The sequence below is a fragment of the Tiliqua scincoides genome, chromosome 4 (assembly GCF_035046505.1).
Source record: "Tiliqua scincoides isolate rTilSci1 chromosome 4, rTilSci1.hap2, whole genome shotgun sequence".
Classification (NCBI taxonomy): domain Eukaryota; kingdom Metazoa; phylum Chordata; class Lepidosauria; order Squamata; family Scincidae; genus Tiliqua; species Tiliqua scincoides.
In genome coordinates this window covers 6,617,172-6,641,697 of record NC_089824.1, presented here as the reverse complement: position 1 = coordinate 6,641,697, position 24,526 = coordinate 6,617,172, and the positions used below count along the sequence as shown (strand labels likewise).

At 48.2% G+C, this 24,526-nt stretch overlaps 1 protein-coding gene across 1 annotated transcript in view; it reads right to left on the bottom strand.

Annotated features, from left to right (window-relative positions):
* Window positions 1-24,526, bottom strand: part of TRAPPC9 (trafficking protein particle complex subunit 9) — a 334,571-nt gene that overhangs the window by 267,697 nt on the left and 42,348 nt on the right. Inside the window, exons 9-12 of the mRNA XM_066625482.1 lie at window positions 24,340-24,483; window positions 14,467-14,593; window positions 5,163-5,308; window positions 2,578-2,663 (exon numbers count right to left, since the gene is read on the bottom strand). Of these exons, the coding sequence (XP_066481579.1) occupies window positions 2,578-2,663; window positions 5,163-5,308; window positions 14,467-14,593; window positions 24,340-24,483 (503 nt within the window). The remainder of the gene's footprint in view (window positions 1-2,577; window positions 2,664-5,162; window positions 5,309-14,466; window positions 14,594-24,339; window positions 24,484-24,526) is intronic.

Sequence of the window (24,526 nt, the reverse complement as noted above, 5' to 3'; positions counted from 1 at the left end):
GCAAATAAAAGAAAAATACTTCACACAGTGCAGCACTGATATGGAATTCACTGTCCCCAGATAGAGTAATGGTCACGTGCACTGATCACTTAAAATGGAATTTGACAAATTCATGAAGGATGGGTCTATCAGTGTGTATTAGTCAGGATGACTATTTCATCTGAAGCAGCATGCTTCTGAAAAGCAGTTGCTAGACAAGGGTGGTGAGCAGCTGCTACTGCTTTCATGTCCTGCTGCAGGCATTCTAAAACTGGATGCTAGACTAAATGGACTTGGACAGATCCAGCAGCATTCTTCAGTTCTCAGTACCAGCTTTCTAACATAAACATTATTTTTTGCACTCTGAAAATCTTGGGAACAAAAATCATTTTTTTTTCCTAAATCACCAGATTATTTTCATGTGTGCTTCTAATGCATCACAGCAGATGAAAATCCATATTATTTTCATGTGTGCTTCTAATGCAATTTGCTTGCATCCGGTATATTGTTCTCATGAAGTGGCATCATAAGGACTATTTAGACCAGGGATGTCAAATTCACTTCATACAGTGCGCCAGATAACTTTCATGGAGCCTGCTAAGGGCTGGAAGGGACATCATTAAGCAGGCATAAGAACATAAGAACAGCCCCACTGGATCAGGCCATAGGCCCATCTAGTCCAGCTTCCTGTATCTCACAGCGGCCCACCAAATGCCCCAGGGAGCACACCAGATAACAAGAGACCTCATCCTGGTGCCCTCCCCTACATATGGCATTCTGACATAACCCATTTCTAAAATCAGGAGGTTGCACATACACATCATGGCTTGTACCCCATAATGGATTTTTCCTCCAGAAACTTGTCCAATCCCCTTTTAAAGGCGTCCAGGCTAGACGCCATCACCACATCCTGTGGCAAGGAGTTCCACAGACCGACCACACGCTGAGTAAAGAAATATTTTCTTTTGTCTGTCCTAACCCGCCCAACACTCAATTTTAGTGGATGTCCCCTGGTTCTGGTATTATGTGAGAGTGTAAAGAGCATCTCCCTATCCACTCTGTCCATCCCCTGCATAATTTTGTATGTCTCAATCATGTCCCCCCTCAGGCGTCTCTTTAATAGGCTGAAGAGGCCCAAACGCCGTAGCCTTTCCTCATAAGGAAGGTGCCCCAGCCCCGTAATCATCTTAGTCGCTCTCTTTTTCACCTTTTCCATTTCCACTATGTCTTTTTTGAGATGCGGCGACCAGAACTGGACACAATACTCCAGGTGTGGCCTTACCATAGATTTGTACAACGGCATTATAATACTAGCTGTTTTGTTCTCAATACCCTTCCTAATGATCCCAAGCATAGAATTGGCCTTCTTCACTGCCGCCGCGCATTGGGTCGACACTTTCATCGACCTGTCCACCACCACCCCAAGATCTCTCTCCTGATCTGTCACAGACAGCTCAGAACCCATCAGCCTATATCTAAAGTTTTGATTTTTTGCCCCAATGTGCAAAAAGGCAGTGATGTCATTAAGCAGACGATCGCCAGGAAATAAGAACTTTGAAATAAGTACACAGAAACTCATCAGCTGCAAATGACAAGAGTACATGTGTATATCTTGATCCTATTTTCAAGATGTGGGAGAGCCCAATTATCACACAGGCTGCCTTTCAGCAGTACCACTTCTGCCTCAGCATCACTTTGCACCACTGAAGCTGAGAGGTGGGCTGAGAAGTGATGACTTGGCAGAAGCTGAAAGGGCAGCCCAAGAGATAATTGGGCTCTCCCAGAACCTTGGTAGCATCTCCTTCTCTCTCACCCATCTTGATCCTTGCCTTCTGTCTCTCCCCCTCAGAGGCACAGCAGAAGTGGCACTGCTGAGAGAGAGAGAGAGCCCAGTCCCACAAGAGGGGGATAAAGAGCTACCAAGGGCTGCATGCAACCCACATGCCTTATGTTTGACACCCGATTTAGACCATTGTTTAACTTTGTTCAGTTGACATTTTTATTTATATAATTAAAATAATAACATTTTTAAAGAGACCCAGTTTTTGCCACTGAAGCACTACTATATGTAATCTCCGCCATCAACAAGCTTGTGAGATGCATGGTGGCAACTGCACCTGGAAATTTCACCACGTTAGAAGTGTTGGAGGACCAGAAGCAGAACATGGGGAAAGCTTTGGCATGCTTAAAAAAAAAAAAACATGAAGAAACAGCTGTGGTCTTGGGTAACAGGCAAAAAAATTGTTGAATTTTGAAGGATAGAAATAAAATAAAGCAAGGAAGACCCTGAACCAAAATTTATTGCTGTGATCTACTTTTCAAGAGCTGAAAGTATCCTTTACCAACAGGCAGCATGAGACCAAGTTACAAGAGCCCATGCATTAGGGCGGTGGTTCTTAGATGTTTTCTTATTCATACATACCAGCACGAACATTCAACAGCGTAAAACATATCAGATTGGGCAAAGGTAGCTAAACATCAGCCATAAAATTTCTGAAGATAGTTCTACCACCCCATTTTAACTGTGATTAAGCACTATGAACACCAGTGTGAACTATGATTAAGATTAACCTATTTTAACTAGGACTTGAAACATACCATATTTTCTACACGAAGTTCAAAAGGCATTGGATTGTACACCATCAGCTGAACTTCACAAACATCTCCCTGGACCCACTGAAAATCTGTATAAAATGATAAACACAAAGTTTCAGGAGCAGCAAAGTACAGTACTCGGCAGCTGGACTGGTTGCAGTTACCGTACATTGCTGCAAAGACATTCTCTCACAGTTCCACCTTTTATAATTCATATAACTCTTCTTCTCAAAAGTGCTCAAAAGAGGGCCTTACAGTCCGCGCTACTTAAACAATCAGCAAACATGCATTTTTGGCTTCCTTTTCCTTCAGCAAACTGGCAGAAACAGAGCAATCATTTGTGCGTAGCAGAGTACCTGTTTTGCTCATACTGTGGAGACATGTATACAGCCAGGATAGCTGCAGAGCAACTTGAGCAGTCACCACAGATATTACAGAGACAATGCAATGGAATCTTATGTGATGGCCACATTTAGAGACAAGCAGACACACTATTTTCTTGTTGGTCATGCACAAACCTCCAATATTTTTCTAGGAGGAGGGGTTTGATCACATCTGCTGATAAGAAATTTGTGTTGCATCACAGGGGACTTAAAGAGAAACAGCAACTTGTAGAGAAAGGCTATTATGCCAGATTATAGTGCTGGCTGCCAAGATGGGGGGGGGGGGAAGTACCTTGTTTTGAAACTCATTTTGTTCACCACTTTTTAGAAAGACAGTTTACAAATATCACAGGATCTGGGGTTTTGTTTCCCTTTAGGCTACCTACTGAGAAAAAGGTACACATTGCAGAAGAATATGGAAACAAGGACAGAGATCTAGCCAGTGGACAAAAAGAGACTTACCAATGCTACATTATTTGACCTCCCATCAAAATTTTAAGAATTCCATTGTAATTTCACTTAATGGGATCACGTTCCCCAATAGGCTGGAGTTTAATTTGAAGGGTCTAAGTTCAAAGCCCACTTCCACCATTAAATTGTTAAGAAGCTTTGTACAAGTTACCACCTTTCAGATAAATTCCCCAGGGTGCCAGTCAAAAAGAGATTTTCTATTTTTCTATTGTTTAAGTGTTTTGTATTTTTAATGTTTATTTGTATCCTTGTTTGTCTGTATTTTAACTTGATTGTTAGCCGCCTTGGGTGCCCTTCGGGGAGAAAGGCAGAATACAAATCTAATAAATAAATAATAAATATAAATAATATTTTACAATGCCTGAGTCAAATATTTGACCTTCCTGCTATGAGAGCTGGCACTGTCTAGTAGTTAAAAGCATTATTTATGGGATTTGAAATTCAGTTCAAACATCATCTCAGCAATTAACTCAGCTGATGGACCCAGGCAAGCAATTCTCTCAGTCTCAGGGCCCAGTTGCATCATAGGAATAATACTGACATACCTTTCAGCCTCACAAAGATTACTAAGAAAATACATGCGAATTACTCCAAGTACCAGAAGTACACAACAGAATGCTAACTATTACTACTGTTCCAGGTTGATACTAGGTTCCAGCAGGCCCTGGGGTACTTGCAAGTGTCCGGTCATGCACATACACATAGCCCCTTCCCCAATGATTAATCACCATCCTGCTTTTCCAGAGCAGGCAAGCTTGGCAGCCAAGAAAATAGAATTCTCACACAGAACAAGATAGGTGGAACTGGAGGATCAGGGCAGGGATTTGAAGGCTGGTCAGCTGTGAATACAGCTTTAAGGACCATGTCTTCTGGGCAGGATGAACCAGCTGGGGTAATTCAAACACATTCATCTGTATTTTTTAAAAAATATAAACAATGGTCAGCTAGGAGGTTTTGGTGCCCAGTTACAGTTCATTACTTAATTATCCTAAATTGATCCTGCAAACCTACAAACACATTGATTCTCAGGTTTCCGCTAAGAACTAAGGTAGTGCCTGAAGAAGGACATCCCCATAAGGCAACTTTCCCAACCCCACCTCGGTAGGTGCCCCTCTCCTGAGAGCTGGGGGGATGCTCTGAAATGAACCTGGGTAGAACAGAGAAAATAATCCAAAACTAGTTGGAGGAATCTTCCAAAACTGAAAGCTCTACTTGGACAAAGCCTCCACCCAGTGTGGGGTTGCTCCCCCTCCCCTACAGCGCTGTACACCCACCTTTTTCTCAAGGGATCCCTGGTTCACAGGAGAAGCTTTTTGAGGGGACAGAGGAAGCTATTGTGGGGACAAAGCGTAGAGAAATTCTCTCACAGGAATTTCCTTGGCATGCTAGCCCATGTCTAAAACTGAATAATTATATTGGGTATCCTTAGAATTGTGTTTCATGGTTCTGCAAAGAAGGTATAAACTGTGTGTGCCCTTTCAGTACAGTAGCACTGGACTAAACACACTAAGAATTAAAAAAACAAAGTCAAGATGGATACAAGACGTTTTAGCAAGTTGTCTAGCCAGTTTTACAATCTAGAGCAAGAAACAGCATATTGTTGCCAGATTCTGGATCAATAACAATTTGATTCAATTTGCAGAATAAAAGCCAGCCAGCAAGCAAATAATGGTGGAAAAGTGCATTTAGAAGGAGGATACATTGGAATGCTAATGAGCATCAGGAATCATATACCTATTTTTTTACTTCGTTCCTCTCCTCGATTGTGAGCAATGATTGGAGAATATATAAAGGGGCTCTTGGTTGACATGTTCTGACCCAACAAGCTTTTCATTTTCTGTGGTCGAAGGCTAGCTGGAAGGTTTAAGAGCTTCACAGATCTGCCAAATGACAACAACATTGTTTTTACATGTGACTGACGTAAGAAAGTATTAATTGTTACTTAGCAAAGAGAACAAAGAGAGCTTTTAACATCTACTTCAATGGTTCTCAACCTTTTAGAACTGGGACCCACTTTTTCGAATAAGAATCTGTCAGGACCCACCAGAACCGATGTCATGATCAGAAGTGACATCATCAAGTAGGAAAATTTTTAACAATCCTAGGCTTCAATTCTACCCACACTTACACCCGCACCCACAGGTGACATGGGGAGCCAACAGTCATGCTAGCCAACATGGACAAGAACTTCTCTGGAATTGGCAGTGACATCAAGCAGGGTAATTTTTAACAACCCAAGGCTATAATCCTACCCACACTTACCCAAGAATAAGTCCCATTTACTATCATTGTTAAAAGCATATATAGAGTACCCTGTTAAAAGTACAAGTCTGTAACATTTTCCCAAATACAGTCACATACAATGGTAGCATCAAGTCTAACATATTAAAAATAAAATACTGAAATGAATGGGGACTCACCTGAAATTGGCTTGCAACCCACCTAGTGGGTCCCAACCCACAGTTTGAAAAACACTGATCTACATGAAACCGCTGAAGGAAATCATCTGCAGACTTGGTGTGGGGTGCCACCAATATGCAGACAACACCCAACTCTATCTCTCCCTACCATCCTGTTCTGAGGAAGCTATGGAAGTCCTGGTGTGTTTTCTGAATGCCATTAGTGACTAGATCAGTGTTTATCAAACTGCGGGTTGGGACCCACTAGGTGGGTTGCAAGCTAATTTCAGGTGGGTCCTCATTCATTTCATTTCATTTTTATTATATTAGACTTGATGCTACCATTGTATGTGACTGCATTGGGGGACATGTTACAGATCTGTACTTTTAACAGGCTACTATGTACATGCTTTTAACAATGATGGTAAAAGCTCTCCAGCTGTTAATGCAGGTGGAGGGAAACTTGTCCGGTTCCCCACCTGCATGACATGGTGAGCAGCTATTGGTCGGGGGAGGGGGCAAGCTGGGGCGGAGTTTCTATTCATTTTCTATCCCGGCTGGGCATCCACCCCCTCCCGCCTTCTCCTTTCATCCTTCTTGCCTCATTGCTTATCCTGGGCTGGGCAACCCTCCCCCCCCCCACCTTCTCCTCCTCCCTGGTTTCTCTCCCTGGGCAGAGTAGCCATCCAGGAGCTTTCCCCAAGCGCAGTTCCCACCCACATGGTGTTTCTTTCAGCTCTAGAACCAGATTGGTATAGTAGTTTGGGAGGTGGACTCAGACCTAGAGGATCCAGGTTCAAATCCCCCCTCAGCCACAAAGCTCAGGAAGCAAGCTCATTCCTACCCCCCCCCCGCCCACATGCAGTTCATCTGCTTCCTCCTTGTTTTTCCAGCCATGACTTTGCACGTGCACTCCCTGGCCCCTGCCCACGTGGTGTTCATCTGCTTCCTCCTTGTTTTTTCAGCTGGTGCAGATTGTTCATCTGCTTTCTTGTGACTTTGCACGCACGATCCTTGTTTGCCCCTCCCTGGTCCCCGCCCAAGTGGTATTCGTCTGCCTCATATTCATCTGCTTCCTCCTTGTTTTTCCAGCCTGAATGTGCACGTATGCCTGTTTATCAAGAAGGTGGCGGAGGTGGGGCAGAAGGAAGCTCAGAGGCTCTGAGCAGCGCTCTCATTTCAGTTGGGGGAAAAGGGGGGCCCCCCACCAATCCAGAATTTAATCTAGGCTTAGGCAACTGGTGGTTGTTGTTGATGGATCCTTAAGCATGCCAAAAAGAGTTCAGAAATCAGGTAGGGGGGCAGCCAGGACACCCCCCCCCGTAAGGTGCGCTTGCACCTTCCTCCATCTGATGAGGGGGACGAGGAATCTAACCAGAGCCTCAAGGTAAGGGTGGAATTTTTAGAAAGGGCCCTGGCGGAAAGTCGGGGGGGGGCGGTTGTCCCTTCAGTGGCTTCTGCTTCTCTGGCAGATCCCCCATCATCCTCTTCTTCCACTCCTTCCCACAGCGGTGGGCCACAGCATGAGGATGGAACATTTATGCAGTCCATTCTCTCCCAGCTTTTAACCATTACAGGTATGCTGCAAAGACTGCCTGGGGAACCTGTTGCACAGTCATCAGAGGCTCAAGACTCCAGGATTTCAACTCAAAGGAGGGATGCAGTGGCACAGATTCCATTAGGCGAGCATGCAAATGCACACTACACAAGGAAGGGCAGTGCCCAGTCACATCAGGGCATGCAAGGCCTGCCTTTAAATGAAGGAGGTACAAGATCCATGGAGGAGTCTCTTGGAGCATAAGATATTACCGCACTCACATCCTAAGGGGTGGGAGGGCATGAGGGACTAGCTACCACCGCAGTAGCCATCACACAACCTGGGCTTATATTGCCACAGGATGAGGGGCTCAGGGCTCTGTGGCAGAGGCTGCACTTTGCGCCCAGGTGTGGCAGGACAAAAGAGGGCCCCCAAACTTGGTAGCTCAGGATGCCTTGCCTGCCAACTCTGAGGTCAAGTGTGCATGTACATGCATTTCGTCGGCTCAGCCACCACAGCCTCCCGCAGCTCAGCCAGCGCCAGCAGGGGATTCAGCTACAGCATTGAAGCTGTCCAGTTTCTTCTCTACCCCTCTCGGGGATCACCTGGCCTTGTCAGTGAAGGAGAAAATCTGGAAAGGGGAGTTTGTGGATATCTTCTCTTTGCTTCATAAGGAACCTGAGACTGCTCCTAGGGTCGGGGAACCCACAAAAGACCCTGATATTGTGAGGCGCAGGAAAATTGACAAAAATTGGTCAAACTGGTTGTCTGGCTACCTCATATCCACAGGGGTAATGTCAGAAAGCCACCCTCAGAAGGCCAGGGGTCTCTTCAGGTGCTTGGACATTGTCTATAGAGCCTACCTGGGCTTTGTGAACAATGCTTGGGAGTCCTATGACCAGCGCTTCTGTGTTCGGGCAGCGCAGGATCCCAAGCTGAGCTGGGAGCTCAAGATGCCGGGGTTATGGCTCCAAATCATGATGCCAGCAAGGTCTTTTGGGGGTGATAGGGCAGACAGTGGGCACATTATAACCTGTAATTATGGCTCAGGCTCAGCTTCCCAGACCCCGCAAGGGGGCCGGGGGGTTCAACACCCTTGTGTCTGCTGGGAGTTTAACAACTCAGGTCGCTGCTTCAGGAAGCCCTGCAGTTTTACGCACAGTTGCGGAGTCTGTGGCACACGCCACCCCAGCTGCAACTGCACAAAAGCTAGGAACTCTAAAGCAAGTGGGGGCTTCAATAATGGAGGGGGCTCAAGCGGCACTGCTGCGTGTAAAGGGTCCTAGTCCAATTAAGGTGGGTTGCCTTCTCCATTGGCTGGCCACATACCCTGATCAGGTAGCCGCCAAGTTTATTGGTGATGGGTTTTCTTTTGGGTTCTGTATTCCTTGTTTGTCACCTAGGGTTGCAGCTTGGGCCAATAATTTGAAAACAGTGACTGGTTTGGAGGATGTGGTGAGGAGGAAGATAGGTAAGGAGGTTGATGCGGGCAGGGTCCTGGGCCCTTTTCATTTACCTCCCTGGCCTCACCTCCACATCTCTCCTTTGGGTGTAGTGCCCAAGAAAGCACCTGGAGAATATTGGCTGATCCACAACCTCTCATTCCCCAGGGGTGCCTCAGTGAATGATGGTATACCGCGGGAGGTTTGCTTGGTGCGGTACACGTCATTTGACGAGGCACCAGCTATTCTCAGAGGTTGTGGGGCTTGGGCGCAAATGGCAAAATGCGACATTGAGTCTGCATTTCGGCTGCTGCCAGTCCACCCAGATGAGTTCTGCCTGTTGGGCTTTGCTTTCGATAACCAATTTTATGTGGACAAATGTCTACTGATGGGGTTGGGTTCAAGCTGTTTCGCATTTGAACAGGTAGCTACCTTCCTGGAATGGGCTTCGTGCAAGAGGACTAGGATTAGGTCAACAGCGCATTACCTTGATGATTATCTCCTGATGGGGCCAGCGCAGTCCGGCGAGTGTGGGGCTTTGCTACGGGGATTCATTGGGTGCCTTGGATTCATTGTACCGCCTTGGGTGCGGAATACAAATCCAATAAATAAATAAATAAATAAATTCATTGCCCCTGTGCGGGGAGCTGGGTGTTCCCCTAGCCAATGACAAAACAGAGGGCCCAAGCACCTGCCTCACATTCGTGTGTATAGAGCTTGATACTGTCAAACAGTGCTGCAGGCTCCCTGAGGCCAAACTGGCCTGTGTACGGGAACGGGTGGTGAGGTGCAGGAAGCTTAGGAAGATGAAACTACGGGAGTTGCAGGAGCTCTTGGGCCACTTACAGTTTGCGTGCTGGGTCATCGCACCAGGGAGGGCTTTTTTGCGCAGGAGGTACGATGCCCTTGGAGGGGCTTCTAAGCCCCCTCACCGGATCAGAGTGACATCAGCAATACAGGAAGATATGAGCATGTGGGCCGTCTTCCTAAAGGACTTCAATGGGGTGTCATTTTGGCGCTCAGCTAAGCTCTTAGAGGCCGAGCTGCAAGTCCACTCAGGTGCTGCAGGTGGCACAGGCTTTGGGGTTTATTTTCGGGGAAGATGGTGCACTGGCAGATGGCCCTCTAGTTGGCACTCAGACATTACAGCTGATTTGACTTTTATAGAGCTTTTTCCCATCGTGGTTGCTGTCCACCTCTGGGGGTTGGAGTTTAAGGACTCCACAGTGCAATTCTGATGCGATAATCTGGCAGTAGTTCACGTTATAAATCAACAAACCTCCTGGTCCCCAAGAGTCATGCATTTAGTACGCGCCTTTGTACTGCAATGCCTACATCTTAACATGTTATTTGTGGCTAGGCATGTGCCGGGCCCGGCTAATGGGATAGCTGATGCTCTCTCTCGTTTCCAGGAGGAGCATTTTCGCCAGTTGGCACCCTGCGCAAGGGAGGAGCTAGACCCCGTGCCCCAGTGGTTGTGGAACCTTGGGTGCAAGAAGTCAACAGGGCAATGAATGCCTCCCTGGCCCCAAGCACCTGGGCAAGTTATAAAAGAAGAGTAGGCAAGTTTGAGGGCTACTGCTGGCCTCCCAAGTGTTTGGCCCATCCCCGCGCAGCATGTGATGCAGTTTTTAGTCAGACTCAAGTCAAACGGCAGGGCAAGTAATACACTTGGCTGTTACTTGGCGGCCCTGGCTTTTGAGGCCAAGGCTTGCACGGGCTTGACTTGCACGGGCTGTCTGACTGCACCGGGGATTTTCACATTAGGAGAATGTTAACAGGGTGGTCACGTGAGTCCCCTAAGGGAGGGGACAGTAGACAGCCTATTACGTTTGACCTCCTGGCCTCACTATGTGATTCATTCAGTGCAGTCTGTTCCACTGCATTTGAAGCACTGCTGTTTAGGGCTGCCGCACTTATCCTTTTTGGGGGGGCCTTCCGCGCGGGTGAAGTTTTGGCACAAAGTAGATGGGACTCCTCTGAGCGTGCCCTATGGGTCACAGATGTACACTGGACCCAGGCTGGCGTGAGGCTGAGGCTGAGGCGGTCGAAGACAGACCAGGTTGGTCATTGACAGTGGGTCCAACTGAATGGGGCATGGAACTCCCCACTTTGCCCGGTGGCGGGGCTGCGTGAGTATGAGGCTCAAAGAGGCGTGTCCAACAGGCCACTCTTTGTGCACAAGTGGAAGGAGCACTGTTGTGCTGGGAATGGGGCCGACATAGCGCAGGAGGCGCACAAAGTGAGCGGATCCCAAGATGTCAATGATGGTCCCCCATGGGGCAGAGGAGGCTGGAGCCCCTCACCAGGTTCCAGTTCCTGGCTGTGGTGAGGAAGTGTTTGGATGGCCTTAGCCAGGACTCAGCCAAGTTTGGCCTTCATTCATTTAGGATAGGGGCAGCAACTGCTGCTGCTGGCATGGGTTATGATAGTGGGGAGATCAAAAGAATAGGTAGGTGGAGATCTCGGGCATTTAAGAACTACGTGTGCCTGAAGGCAGGCGGGTCGTCTTAGTTATCACCTGATTATTCGTGATCAGTTATCACCTGATTATTCGATTATTATTACTTACATTGTTTTGTTTTTCCTTCTTTAATTGTTAGGTTTGGGCCTTTCCCTGCCAGCGAGAGCACTGATTTGCAGCCACTCCATTGTCTTCTAGGCTCACAAGCAAGCTCTCAAGAGTGAATTTGGATCTCAGCTGGGCCTGGACCAGAAGAGGGATGAAATGGGGACAGTTACTGCCCATGGTATATGAGTGTATACAGGGAGCTCCTCCTCCCCAGGTGCTTCTCATACACCTTGGCGGTAATGACCTTTGCCTGAGGATGGGGCTGTCCTTAAGGCAGCAGGCGGCAGAAGACCTAGCCACACTGAGAAGCTGGATGCCTGGCCTGATCATCATATGGTCGGACCTGCTTCCGCACCGGGTTTGGAGGTGTACCACAAGCCCGGCTGGAGTTGATAGAGCCAGAAGGAAGGTGAATGCGCACCTGGGGAGGGAAGTGTTGGCAGCTGGCGGCCTGGTGCTTCGCCACCCAGATATAGTGAGCTCTCTGCCACACCCTTACAGGGGAGATGGCGTGCATCTCTCAGAGGTCGGGAACCATATCTTTTGTCAGACTTGCAACAGGTCCTGAGAGGACTCTTAGATGGGGCGGGGGGGTGCTAAGCGCTAGGCTAGCCCCCCCCATGTGGCAGGGTAGTGTGGGAACAGGAGGAGAAATAGGGAACCGGTGTCTACCTTCAGGTAAGCAACAGGCCGGGTCAAGGCCAGTGCTGAGCCCCGAGGCTACCGGGATCGAGGGCAGCCTGGCTTGACCCCGGAATGGAATTGGAATGCAAACTTTCGTGGTTCCCCGGCTGAGGGTGGGCAGAACAATTCAGCTGGCTGGACACCGTTTCTAGGGGTTGGTGACGAAGAACCTGCGGGAGCCTCGTGTGAGCTCAGGTTCTGAGTCAAGGTGGTTCGCCCAAAAGGAGGGCTCAGTCAGGAACTGTCTCCTCCTAGTTAGGTGCCCGCACAAAAAGGGAGGGTGGAATATAGTCAGGACCCATTGCATTGCACCAATTGCTGCGCAGCCTTGTAATGGAATAAATCTTGGTCCTGCTTCAACCAAGTCTTTTGTGTCATGCAAGTTTGTGGGTGGATTCCTGGGCAAATTGTCACTTCCGATCATGACATCACTTCTGGTGGGTCCCGACAGATTCTCATTCTAAAAACTGGGTCCCAGTGCTAAATATGTGAGAACCACTGGACTAGTAGAAAGTCAATAAGCTAAAACTAAATCCTTAAAAGACAGAGGTTCTCTTGGTAAAGAAATCCTCAAAGCAGGCACTGATTCATCTACCCACTATGAACGGGGTTGTACTTCCCTTACAAGATCAGATGCACAGCTTGGGAGCTCTCCTGGGCTCTCAGCTGTCCCTGGAAAATCAGGTGGCAGCCGCTGCTAGAAGTGCATTCACCCAGCTTAAGCTGGTGCACCAACCGATCCCATACTTGAGCCATTTGGACCTGGCTACGGTGACCCATGCTTTAGTAACTTCAAGATTGGACTACTGCAATGTGCACTATGAAGGGCTACCTGCTATAACAGTTTGGAAACTGCAATTAGTGCAGAATGCAGCAGCCTGAGTGGTTATGGGGACCAGATGTTATGACTCGGCTGGACCACTGCCCCAGCAGCTACACTGGCTACCCATCCACTTCCAGTTCCAATTCAAGGTGCTAGTTCTAACCTTTAAGGTCCTCCATGACCTGGATCCAGGCTCCTCCGTACATTCCAGCCTGTCCTCTTAGGTCAGCTGAAGGGGCTCTTCTACAAGTGCCATCTTTGTCCCAAGTAAGAGGGGTGGCATCTCGGGGTAAGCCTTCTCTGTGGTGGCACCACAACTGGGGGAACTGAGAACTGCTCCCTCTCTCATGGGTTTTTGGCGAGGGCTCAAAACACACCAGTTTCGTCTGCAATTGGCTACTGAGCGGATACTGCCCAATATGCCTTTGTCATACTGTTGTGACTTAACAACCTCCCTTGACCACAGGCTCAATGAGTTCTTTTTTTCCCCTTTAAACTTTGCTGCGCTTTGGAATTAGTTTTTTTACCGTGTAATGTTAAAATTAATGTTTTACTACTGCCTTGCTTGATGTTTTTACTTGTTGTCATACTCTGTACTTGACGATAAAGCTTTGTAAGCTGCCTTGACATTTGCTCTGGCATGGGAAAAGCAGGGTATAGATTTAAAATAAAAAATAAACTAAAATTATAAATGCAATGAGAAGAAAGAGAAACAAGGTGACTCATATGGCAATGTCTGGAATTTTGAGTAAACCAAAAATTATAAATTTTGCAGTAGTACAACAGCAATACCAACAGCAAGTGAATAACACAACAAAAATTTTAAAAAGATTATTTCCTTAAAATAAACCAAATTATTAGAAGCCCAGTAACTTGTACACATAATGCTACTAAGAGTTGAACTAGGAACCTCAGGGTCTGAGACTGAAACCTTGTCTAGAGAATGTCTATGGGCTAAGTAAGGTCAGCAAAATACATTATTTTTCACTCCTTAAGTAAAGAGGCCACACCTTATATATGGCACCAGCAGGAAAATGTTAACTCTTAATCTTGCTCTTTGGTCTTAATCTTAATCTTTGGTCAAGGACCAAAAAAGTCAAATCAGATTTCCTAACCTAAGCCTCATTAGGTATTTATTTTAAATAACTATAACCTGCCTTTTGGGACCAAGTGTTTCCAGGGCAGCGAACAATAGAAACACACAAAATCACAAACCAGACCAAAAGAGCAGTGGAAACAGATAGCAGTCGCTCAGCTGAAAAACAATTATTAAATTTTTTATGCAACAGGAGGATTTTTACAGAACAAAGAGGGCAGGTCCTTTGTTCTGTTTAAGAACAAAGAGGGCAGGTCCTTGGCAAACATCTCTGGGGAGGAACTTCCAGAGCTGAAGAACCAGGGTAGAGACAACTACTTTATCCCAGGGCTCTCTCAAATGCTGTGTCATGGTGACTTTTAGTGGGACTGCATAGAGGACATAAGGAACATTTTAATCTCCAAGATTCAAAGGATGAAAATGGACAAGACCAAGAGTACAATCAATACAGACATCCATAAGTAACTGACTGTTGAAGTAGTTACCTAACAATGGGAAGTTTCGTAAATGGAACAGGAGGAAGCTTTAAGCCATCTGGAAGTGTGATGAATTCCATTGTTCCAGGGCATTTTGAGGTGTAGTTTTCTAGACTTTGTGTTACATCTTTCTTCTCTAAAAGACAGTAAAATTATCCATTACAGTTGACATTATCACTACAGTTATGCAATATATAGACACATAGTTCATCCAAGGTTAGATAATCCCATGATATGCCCAAGGTTTACTCAAGGTGCCTTTGTGCTGTGATAATATAGCAGTTCCCAGGTAACTGCAAGGGATCTGTGGTTACGGATGTCCACTGATACTGGGGTCCATGTTAAAAATGTTTTTAAAAGTTTTAGAATAGTTTTAAAAAGCATTCTTACCTTATCTTCACAAACTGCACTGGCTACAGGCCAGTCTCTGACACACCTGGAAGCCACTTCTGGGACAATCTGAGGTCTGTGACCCACTTTCTTGGCCCTGGAGCACCTCAGAATGAATCATGGAGGTGTTTCCCATTTGTCTGAATCCAAGTCTTTCCCTGTCATTTTCTCAATATAATTTTGGCTTTCTTCCATTCTCTCCTATACTTTTTACACTGCCTACTTGTTATGGTGCCTGTGCATACATCCACTTTTGCACAGTTATATTTGCTTATGGTTCCTGCACGCTACTCTTTCATTCACCCAAATTACAGTAATCATACTTGCTACAGCATATCATACGTATGCTACAATGGTCTAACTGCAGATAAAGAACTGTATAGCTGATCCACATGTTATGTGTGATAGACCCATGTGAATTCAAGTACAGGCCTGTGCCGCTTAACAACTGTTCACTTAACTACAGACCGCATATGTGATGGTGGTCAAATCACAATAAAGATGCTCCAAATGAGCCAACTGAATCTCCCATAGCCTGCAGCAGAGTGTCTGTTTATGCAACAGAGAGGCTCTTAATGCAAAGAAGAGGCAATCTCCAGTAGCCTGTGCAGCCAGCTACTGTCTGGTAGGGAGAGTCTGTTTACACAACAAAGGCAATAGATTGGAATGAATGTTCACTTAATGACCTAATCACATAACAATGGGGAACGGAGACCGTATCCCCATCATTAAGTAGCGTACACCTGTACATTGTGTACACCTGTACCATTAATATAGTGCAGGAGACTGCACCCTCCATTTCACTTACTCTGTTTATGCCCTTGAGTGAGTGTGACTCTTGTACTATGCTTTTCATTCTTAAAGAGGCAGATTTGTTTGTTATTTGTTGGCTTTAAGGGAGTTTTAACTGTACACAATTTTGACTTTTATGTGCTAATCTCAGAAGTAACCCTCACATAAGAGGTGGGTGACTGTACTTGATAGGTGACTGTGGAATTATTGAGTCAAGTCTCAATTCTGCCATGAACAAGCAACTTTCTCAGCCCCTATTCACCACCTATAAAATGAGAATGACAGTGATGCCCCCCCCCCACAAGAATGACTAGATGGAAAGCTCAGATAATAAAGCAGTTTGTTTTGCATTACTATCCTTTATTACTGTAAATAGTTCTAAAATGCAATATTTTTACTTTATGTCAACAATACATAGATGACTAGGCAATGAAACTTTTCTAAGCTTACACAATGGAGCATTAAAAAGTCACTGAAAACAGAATACTGTATTTCATTGCAATTATAATCATATTAACAACCTCCACCTAAGTTCAAAATTATATTTTATTTCTCACAAGTATAAATTAACACTAGGAAAACAGCTAATGAGTTAAGCAAAGACAAGTTGCAGGCACTTTCAATTAACCAACATACTTTTCAGTACATTAAACCAGTTCATTAGCCAAATGTCTGATAAGCAATTCTTTACTTTCACTCATGAGTGAGTTCCAAGTAATATTCTATACCAAATTCCTCACTCATTCTGATTATATCATTATTAGCTTAAGACGTTAAATTCAATAACATTTATAGAAATGATTTTTCTGCAGGCACCCATTATAATTTGTGCAATTCAACATTAAATCCAAATTGCACAGTACAACTGTTGTGGACCACTGCAAAATACAGCCCCAGTCATTCTGGAGAACATTTAGCTGGCAGAACTTTGCATCCCCAACTTTCCAGAACTAAAGCCACTCTTCCCTTTCTAGTGCAAATTATGAATGAATGAATGAGTATGCATGAATTCACAGCAAGCTAAAAGTAACAAAGCTTGAAAACTACATCACAAGCTGTGCTTCAAGCAACAGCTATCAAGAGACAGCTACAAAGTCAGATATACCCCACATTTATGTGGAAACACTGTAATTTTTAAAGTACTGTTGCAAGCTGTTGGGGAATGGCCCAGGTTATATTTCTATCTGTGAAACTTGGTAGGTTTCAGTCTGATCAGCATATAGAAAGAGAAGCATTGTGGACATCTCATTCAGTAGTCAAATTGGGTGGGGAGACAGAGGTGCCCTTAATACTATTCATACGCAGATTCCTCCAAATCATACCTCCTGCTGTATCCTTCTAAAAATAGTAGTAAAGTTAATCCCCCTCTTGTCCCATTGTAATTTGAGCACTGATCTACACAACTGTAGATTCTTTGGAGAGACAAAATGGGATATGAATTGGTCAATACAAGTAACTTGGCAAACAAGGATTAGAATGGCTTAACGGAATCAGCATTACATTTTTGATACCAGAACAGGAAGATTATGTAATAGCTTGCAATTACTACTTCTATTAATATAATAATCAAACTGTTCTCAATTGTATTCAATAATTGCATTTCCCTCTGTATTGTTATAATGTTTGGTCTACAATAGTGAAAAACCTAGCTTTTGAATACTCAGTTTTTAATATTACATAAGAAGCTAAAACTGGTTCTCAGTTGCTTGCTTTGGCTGAGCTCCTATACCACACGGAAACTAGAACTCATATTAACACACAATGCAACTTCCATTTGGGAAGCGAAAGGTCATTTCAGCTTGAAAAGATCTTATACATGAGTAGCCGGAGCAGTTGCGTACTTTGATAATAGGTAAGAGTGCTCACAGACTGAGAACGGGGAGATTTGTACTTACCGTGAACCCCCCTTCTCAGTGGTCGCCATGTCCGGATTAGTCCTTACAAGTGGGTAGCCCCTCCCTCTCAGGTAGGTAGGCCAGAGTCTTTTGGTCATCCTGAGGGGAGGAGCTGCCTGGACTCCCCAGACTGTCCAAGCTTGAAGAGCCCAGCCCTTGACGCCACATGTCTCGTGTCCATCCGGAGGCACTGTAGTGGCGGTCCTCTGGTGTCACATACTGTGTTGCGTGTTGGCTCGGGGGATGAGTGCAGAATGGGCCCAGGTGGCGCGGGGCCCTACCCCAGGTCTATTACTACTCTGCTCTGTACTGCGTCCCCCTGACTTTACGATTCTGGTGTTCAGCATGTCTGTTTCTCCTCCTTTTTTTTAATTAACGGCTGCGAGGGCGGATGGACTAATCCAGACATGGAGACCACTGAGAAGGGGGATTTGTAAGTACAAATCTCCCCGTTCTTCAGTGAGATCTCCATGTCCGTCTTAGTCCTTATAAGTGGGATGTGCCCAAGCAGTGCTCCTCAAGGGTGGGAGCTGCTGTAAGCTTATAGAGCCACACTCTGGAGGACGTGCCTTGCATCCCCAGAGGCAAAAGCGTCGATCTTGTAGTGTTTGATAAATGTGTTAGACGAGCTCCAGGTAGCTGCCCTGCCTACTGCCTCCAGAGAGGGGTGAGCCCTGAATGTGGCTGAGGTGGCAGCCCCCCTGAGGGAGTGGGCCACTATGCCCTTAGGGGGGGTCCTTGCCGGATGCCCTATAGGCCTCAGCTATGGCCTCCCTAACCCATCTGGAAATGGTGGGAGGAGACACCTTCCTGCCTTGGTCACTAGGTCAGAATGAGACAAACAAGTTCTCTGAACGCTGGTGGGCTGAGGTCCTGGAGAGATAAAAGCTCACCGCCCGACGCACGTCGAGGGCATGCCATTCCCGGTCTCTGGGATGAGAAGGGTTGGGACAGAAGGTGGGTAGCACCACCTCCTGCGAGCGGTGAAACAGGGAGTCCACCTTGGGTAGGAAGGAAGGGTTGGTGTGGAGGACAATCCTGTCCTCCTGGATCTGGCAGAGTTCCTTGGCTACGGAGAGGGCTGCCAGCTCTGACACCCTTCTGGCGGAAGTCACACCCACAAGGGAGGCGGTCTTCTGCGATAATAGCTTTAGCGAGCACATCGCCATAGGTTCAAAGGGAGGCCTCGTCAATGCCCTCAGCACCAGTGTCAGGCCTCAAGTGGGAGCCCTGGTCACGGGGGGTGGGTTGAGAAGACTCACACCCTTGAGGAATTTTCTGACATGCGGGTGTGCCACCAGGGCCCTTCCCTTCGGGGACTCCAGAAAGGAGGTGACCGCTGAGACCTGTCTCTTGAGAGTGGCCGTGCTGAGGCCCTTGTCGAGGCCTGCCTGGAGGAAGCTCAGGAAGACCTTGACCCTGATCCTCTCTGGGTCAAGATTTTGGAATCGGCACCATTCAGTTAGGACCCTCCAGGTTCCGCTGCAGACCCGGTTGGTGGATCCTCTCCGGTCGGGGAGGAGAGTAGCCAGGACAGCAGGGGAGTAGCCTGACTTGGCTAATCTTTTCCACTCAATCTTCAGGCAGCTAGATGGAGTTTGGCCGTCTGTGGGTGAAGGACTGGGCCCTGTGACAGAAAGTCCGGGCTCTGGGGGAGGGAAACAGATGGGGAGATGGCCAGCTCCCGCAGGTCCAGGTACTAGGGCCAACGGGGCCAGTTTAGGGCTACAAGGAAGACCTTGGCCTGCTCTAGCCTGACCTTTGTGAGGACCCTCTGAAGGAGCTTTGTGGGGGGAAAGGCATACGTTACCCCTTGGGGTCACCATTGGTGGAGTGCGTCCATCCCCTCTGCTTCTGGACAGCGTCCTCGGGAGAAGAACCTCGGCAGCTGGTGGTTGTGGCTGCTGGCGAACAGGTCACCAGACCGAACTGACGGCTGATCCATGCAAAGACCTGTGGGTGAAGCCTCCATTCTGAATGGTCGAGGTCCTGGCGACTCAGCCAGTCCGCTGCTGTGTTTTCAAGTCCGGCAATGTGCTCAGCTCTGATGGACCTGAGGTTCTTTTCCACCCACAGCATCAGTCTGCGTGCCTCCATCTGCAGCACTGCTGACCTGGTGCCCCCTTGCTGGTTTACGTAGGCCCTTGCCGCGATGTTGTCAGTGTAAACTAGGACGTCTTGGTTCCTGAGGGCCAGCAGGGCCAGTGGGATGGTCCTCAACTCTAGCAGGTTGATGGGGGCTGTCCTCTTGCTTGGGGACCAGCGGCTCTGTGTTACATCCTCGGGGGTGTGGGCCCCCCATCCCTGGAGACTCACGTCTGTGAACAGGACAGCTCTGTGGTGTATCTGGATGGGCGAGCCCTGGTCCAGTCTGTGCGGCCGCCTCTACCATCAAAGGTCCTTGAGAGTGAGGGAGTCCAGTCTGACATGCTTGTTCCTTTTGGAGATGGTGAAGTCCTGGAAGGGCAGCAGCAGGTGCTGGAGGGACCGTTCCCTGTACCTGGTCCAGGGAATGATGTCCTGGCAGGAGGTCAGCGTGCCCAGGAGATGGGCCAACATCAGTATGTCTGGTCTGGGAGAGCAGAGAGCAGCGTTGATCAGATCTACAGTGTTGGCCCGCCTTTCTGGGGACTGGAAAACTCTGAACTGAGAGATGTAGATGATTGCTTCCAGGTGTTCTATGGTGTGTGAGGGTGTCAGGTGACTCTTCTCCAAATTGATGAGGAACTCGTGGTTCCGGAGACACTGGATGGTCTGGTGCAGGCGTAGGGCGCCCTCCTCTGGTGAGGCAGCAGCCGAAATCTCAGATCTCAGCTGTGCCTTCTGTGTCATGTAGCTGTGCCTTCTGATGGACATCAGGATGGAGTGTAGGGTCTCCATCTTGAATTTCTGTTGACACATCTATCTGTCGAGCCACCTGAGGCCGAGGATAGCTCTGGTGCCGCTGGATCTCGGGCACAGTGAAGAGATGGGAGTACACCCCGGACCCCCACTGCTCCCTTGGAACCGGTTCGATGGCCCTGACCTGTTGGACGTGTTGGATTGCCTCAAGTGTCTTGCCGTGCTTTAGCGGGCACTATGGTCTGGGGACCCATAGGAACCAGTTGGCTGAATGGCTGGTCGTTATTCAGACTTTGGGCCCTTTGGGCCAAAGCACTGGGACTGCTGTCCTCTGGGCTTGTGGGCTGGCTGTCTTGGGTGCCAGACGGGCCTTTGACTTCTGAAAGGGGCTGTAGAGGGTGAGGTAATGGGTTGAGAGCTCCTTGAGGGCCAAAAGGCACCGGTGCTGGGACCACTGGGCGGGCCTTGGATTCCTCTCCCTGGTGAGCATGTTGGCAACCTTCAGTCTCGAAAGACTCTGGTATCGCGCTCTGAAAGGTGGTTCTGGAACAGTGTCTAGTGTGGCTGAAAAGGCCGATTCGGGAGTGACAGTCCCTTCCACACCGGGAGCAAGTGCAGTCTGTCCCTGGTCTGTCTCCCTGGCTATGGGCCTTCCTTCTTTGCCTCTTTGCCTCAGACTGTTGGCCAAGTGTCTCTTCAAACTGGGAAAGGCCATGCTGCACAGCCTGCCTCCAAGCGGGCCGCTCAGAGGCCAGGGTTTCCCACCTGTTGAGGGCCACTCCTAAGGCCTTCAGATCCCTCTTGCAGATGTCCTTGTATCGCAGCTGTGGACTACCTGTAGGGCGCTTTCCTTGCACGAGTTCTCCATAGAGGAGATCCTTTGGGATCCGGCCATCATCCATTCTCACAACATGACCAAGCCAACGCAGGCGTCTCTGTTTCAGCAGTGCATACATGCTAGGGATTCCAGCTCGTTCCAGGACTGTGTTGTTTGGAACTTTGTCCTGCCAGGTGATGCCGAGGATGCATCGGACGCAGCGCATGTGGAAAGTGTTCAGTTTCCTCTCCTGTTGTGAGTGAAGAGTCCATGACTCGCTGCAGTACAGAAGTGTACTCAGTACGCAAGCTCTGTAGATCTGGATCTTGGTATCCATTGCCCTGGTGGGCAATACCCTATTCTTTCTCCTGGACTCCACCAGTAGCGGGTCTAGGGCGTCCCCGAACAACTTGGCTCCCTGGAAGGGGAGGCTGGTGACCCTGGCATGTGAGGTCGCATCCACGTCCCAGCTACGCAGCCAGGTGCTGCAGTACATGGCAACTCCTGCGGCCATGGCCCTGGGCATTTGCTATGAAGGCGGCAGCTGAGACCATCTTTCTGATATCTGAGCTAGCCCTGGAGCATAGCTTGTGGGTCTCACTGACCTGCTGAAGCCAAAGGACCGACGCCCTGGAGCAGAGGGAAACGGAGGCCCGTAGTGCATTGCAGAAGGCCTCGAATCCCCTCCTGGTGGCTAGCTCTACCTTCTTGTCTGTGGGTTCCCTTGGGAGACCGTCACTGTCTGTGAGGAGAATGGCTGGAGATCCCAGTGCTGCTACTGGGGCGTCCACCAGGAGTGACTTGAGGTGGGCCATGACCTCTGGGGGCAGGTTGTAGAAGGAAACCAGTGGGGGGTTTCTTGCTGGTTTGGGAAGACTGCTGGGGACCCCCACTTGGTCTTGGGCCCTGTATCCACATGGTGCTCGGGCTGCAGGTCTAGCACCTGAACCACCCGAGACTAGCTTGTTAAACTGTTAAACTGCTCAGCATAGGAGAGGTGGGGCTTGTGTACCTCAACCTCATCCCCCGATATTTCTCCCTCTTCCGTGGATGAGGTGTGGGAGCTCCCTTTGCCCTGATCCTGCTCCTGGAAAGGGGGGGGGGTGTTCAGGGGTGCCACTGGGTACGGATGACTTCCAGCGCCTCTTGGAGGGAGGAGTGTGAGTTCATCTTCGTCTGGCCTGGACCATGTCCTGGATGACCCTGGAGAGCTCTACCCAGTCTAAAGTGCTGAGCCCCGCACGGGGAGCGTGTGCATCAGGGGCCTCGCTGGGGGTGGTCATGTGTGAGAGGGGGGTCTCCACCAGTTCGGGGGGGTGCACCACTTCTCTAAAGTGCGGTCTGGTCCAGGGCTGGCGCATGGCCAAGATGGCGCCCGCGCACATGGTCGTCTCCTCCGCTGCTCTCCTGCTGCGACTGGAGACAGCAGGACAGCGGCTGGACAGCCCCCGCTGCCTCTGCCACCCCTGCCCTGCTTGGGGGGGGGGCTGGTCTTCGCACTCTTCGGGCGCTAATCCAAGGTGCCGCCCGCCAACCACATGGCGCCCTGGAACAATGGGGAGGGGAGGAGGAAGCTCCGCACCCCTGCTGCTGCTGGGGGAAAGCGGCTCCGGAGGCTGGCTGCAGCTGGAGCGCTCATGGGTGAGCCTGCCTCACCCCTGCCAGGTGCGGGGGGGGGGAGCAGCTGGAAACGCGGGAGCAGCTTGAACGGTTGTTGTCAGCTAAGAGGGGGGCTGCCCTGGGGTCAGATGAGGGCAGCCCAGGTGCTTCTGCATTGTGCGGCGACTGCCGCTAAAGCAGCTGCCCTGTGTCAAGCGAGGGCAGCCCAGGTTAGCTGCTGCCTCTTGGCAGAGGCACAGGGCTCAGGCCCGGAAGGGCGGGAAGTTCAAAAATAGATTTGGCTGCCTTGCTCTAAAGCAGGAGCCTCCAGGCAAGCTGTTGGTAAAACAAAGGGAAGTCTCTGAAAGGGACTGCAGCCAGTATTGAAATTCAAAATAGGTTTGGCTGCCTTGAGTTAAAGCAGAAGCCTCCAGGCAGGCTGCTGGTAAAACAAAGGGAAATTTTCTTAAGGGACAGCAGCTGTTCTTGCCTGCTGGAGAGTTAGGAAAAAGTTTATTAAAGGAACAGCAGGCAGTATTGCCTTCTGGAAGGCTGGAGAGTTAGGGAAAGGTAAAAAGAAGAATAAAATACCCTCTTAGCTTCTCCAGTGGGGGGGGGGGGTTTCAGCAGAGCTGAACCCAGCTCTGTCCTGCTTCACTGAAAGGCTAGGCCAGCCTGGGGAGTCCAGGCAGCCCCTACCCTCAGGATGACCAAGACTCTGGCCTGCCTACCTGAGAGGGAGGAGCTACCCACTTGTAAGATGGACATGGAGATCCCACTGGAGAAGCTGTGTTGAAGGAAGTGGGCCAAAGCAGGCAGGGGGACTGAAAAGCAGGAGCCTGACCAATAAAAGTGAAATGGAGATGCAATGTCAAGCTGAAAAAAGAGCCAAACAGGAAATGGGATTAGAGAATATCTTCACACGATGCCTAAGGACAAAAGGAGCCATGTTATGTGGCAATAAGAAAGTGGGTGGAGGATGTAAGAGTTGACAAACGGAAAGCCTGGGTGTCCTGCATGGAACTGAACAGTCAAATTTGGTGGTTGTTTTAGTTCAAGGTTCACTGAAATTGCACTAGAGACAAGAATTCATCATCATAAATCTCAACAGACAAAGTTTAGTTCAAGCACTCTAAAGAAATTTACAGCTAAAACGGACAGCCTCCTTTTAGTCTAACAGCACCAAGTTCAATGATCTACAGTTATATTTCTTTTAAACATTAAAATTAACAGCTCTATTTATTTCCTAGTACTATCAATGGTTTCAGGAATGTTGAGAAGAGATACTGTGTTTTGGGCTCCTCTACATTTGAAGTTTGATGCTGTTTTATAGGAAACCTTAATCCATCTCAACACAGTAAGGGGCAGGACAGCAGAAACCACTGAAAATTGAGCAAAAGCAACATCTCTGCTTGTGGATTCCTTCTGGGCCTGCCTCTCTTGGGGATGCTTCAGGGAATACCCTCCCCCCAGATGCCATCCTTCAGCTATGTCTATATACCAGATTACTACAAATAATATACTCTTTTTAAATAAATAAAAAATTACCTTGATCAGAAAGAAAATCCAGCATAGTTTGCAAGAGAAATGACAAGTGTCGAACAGAAAGTGCTGGGTTTCCCATTCTTCTAGATGCATAAACTAACTCATGAAGCAAACGCATCTGCACAGCAGCCCAACCACGGTGAGTTCCTTAAGACAGAGGAAAAAGAGAACAATGCTTATTACATTAAGA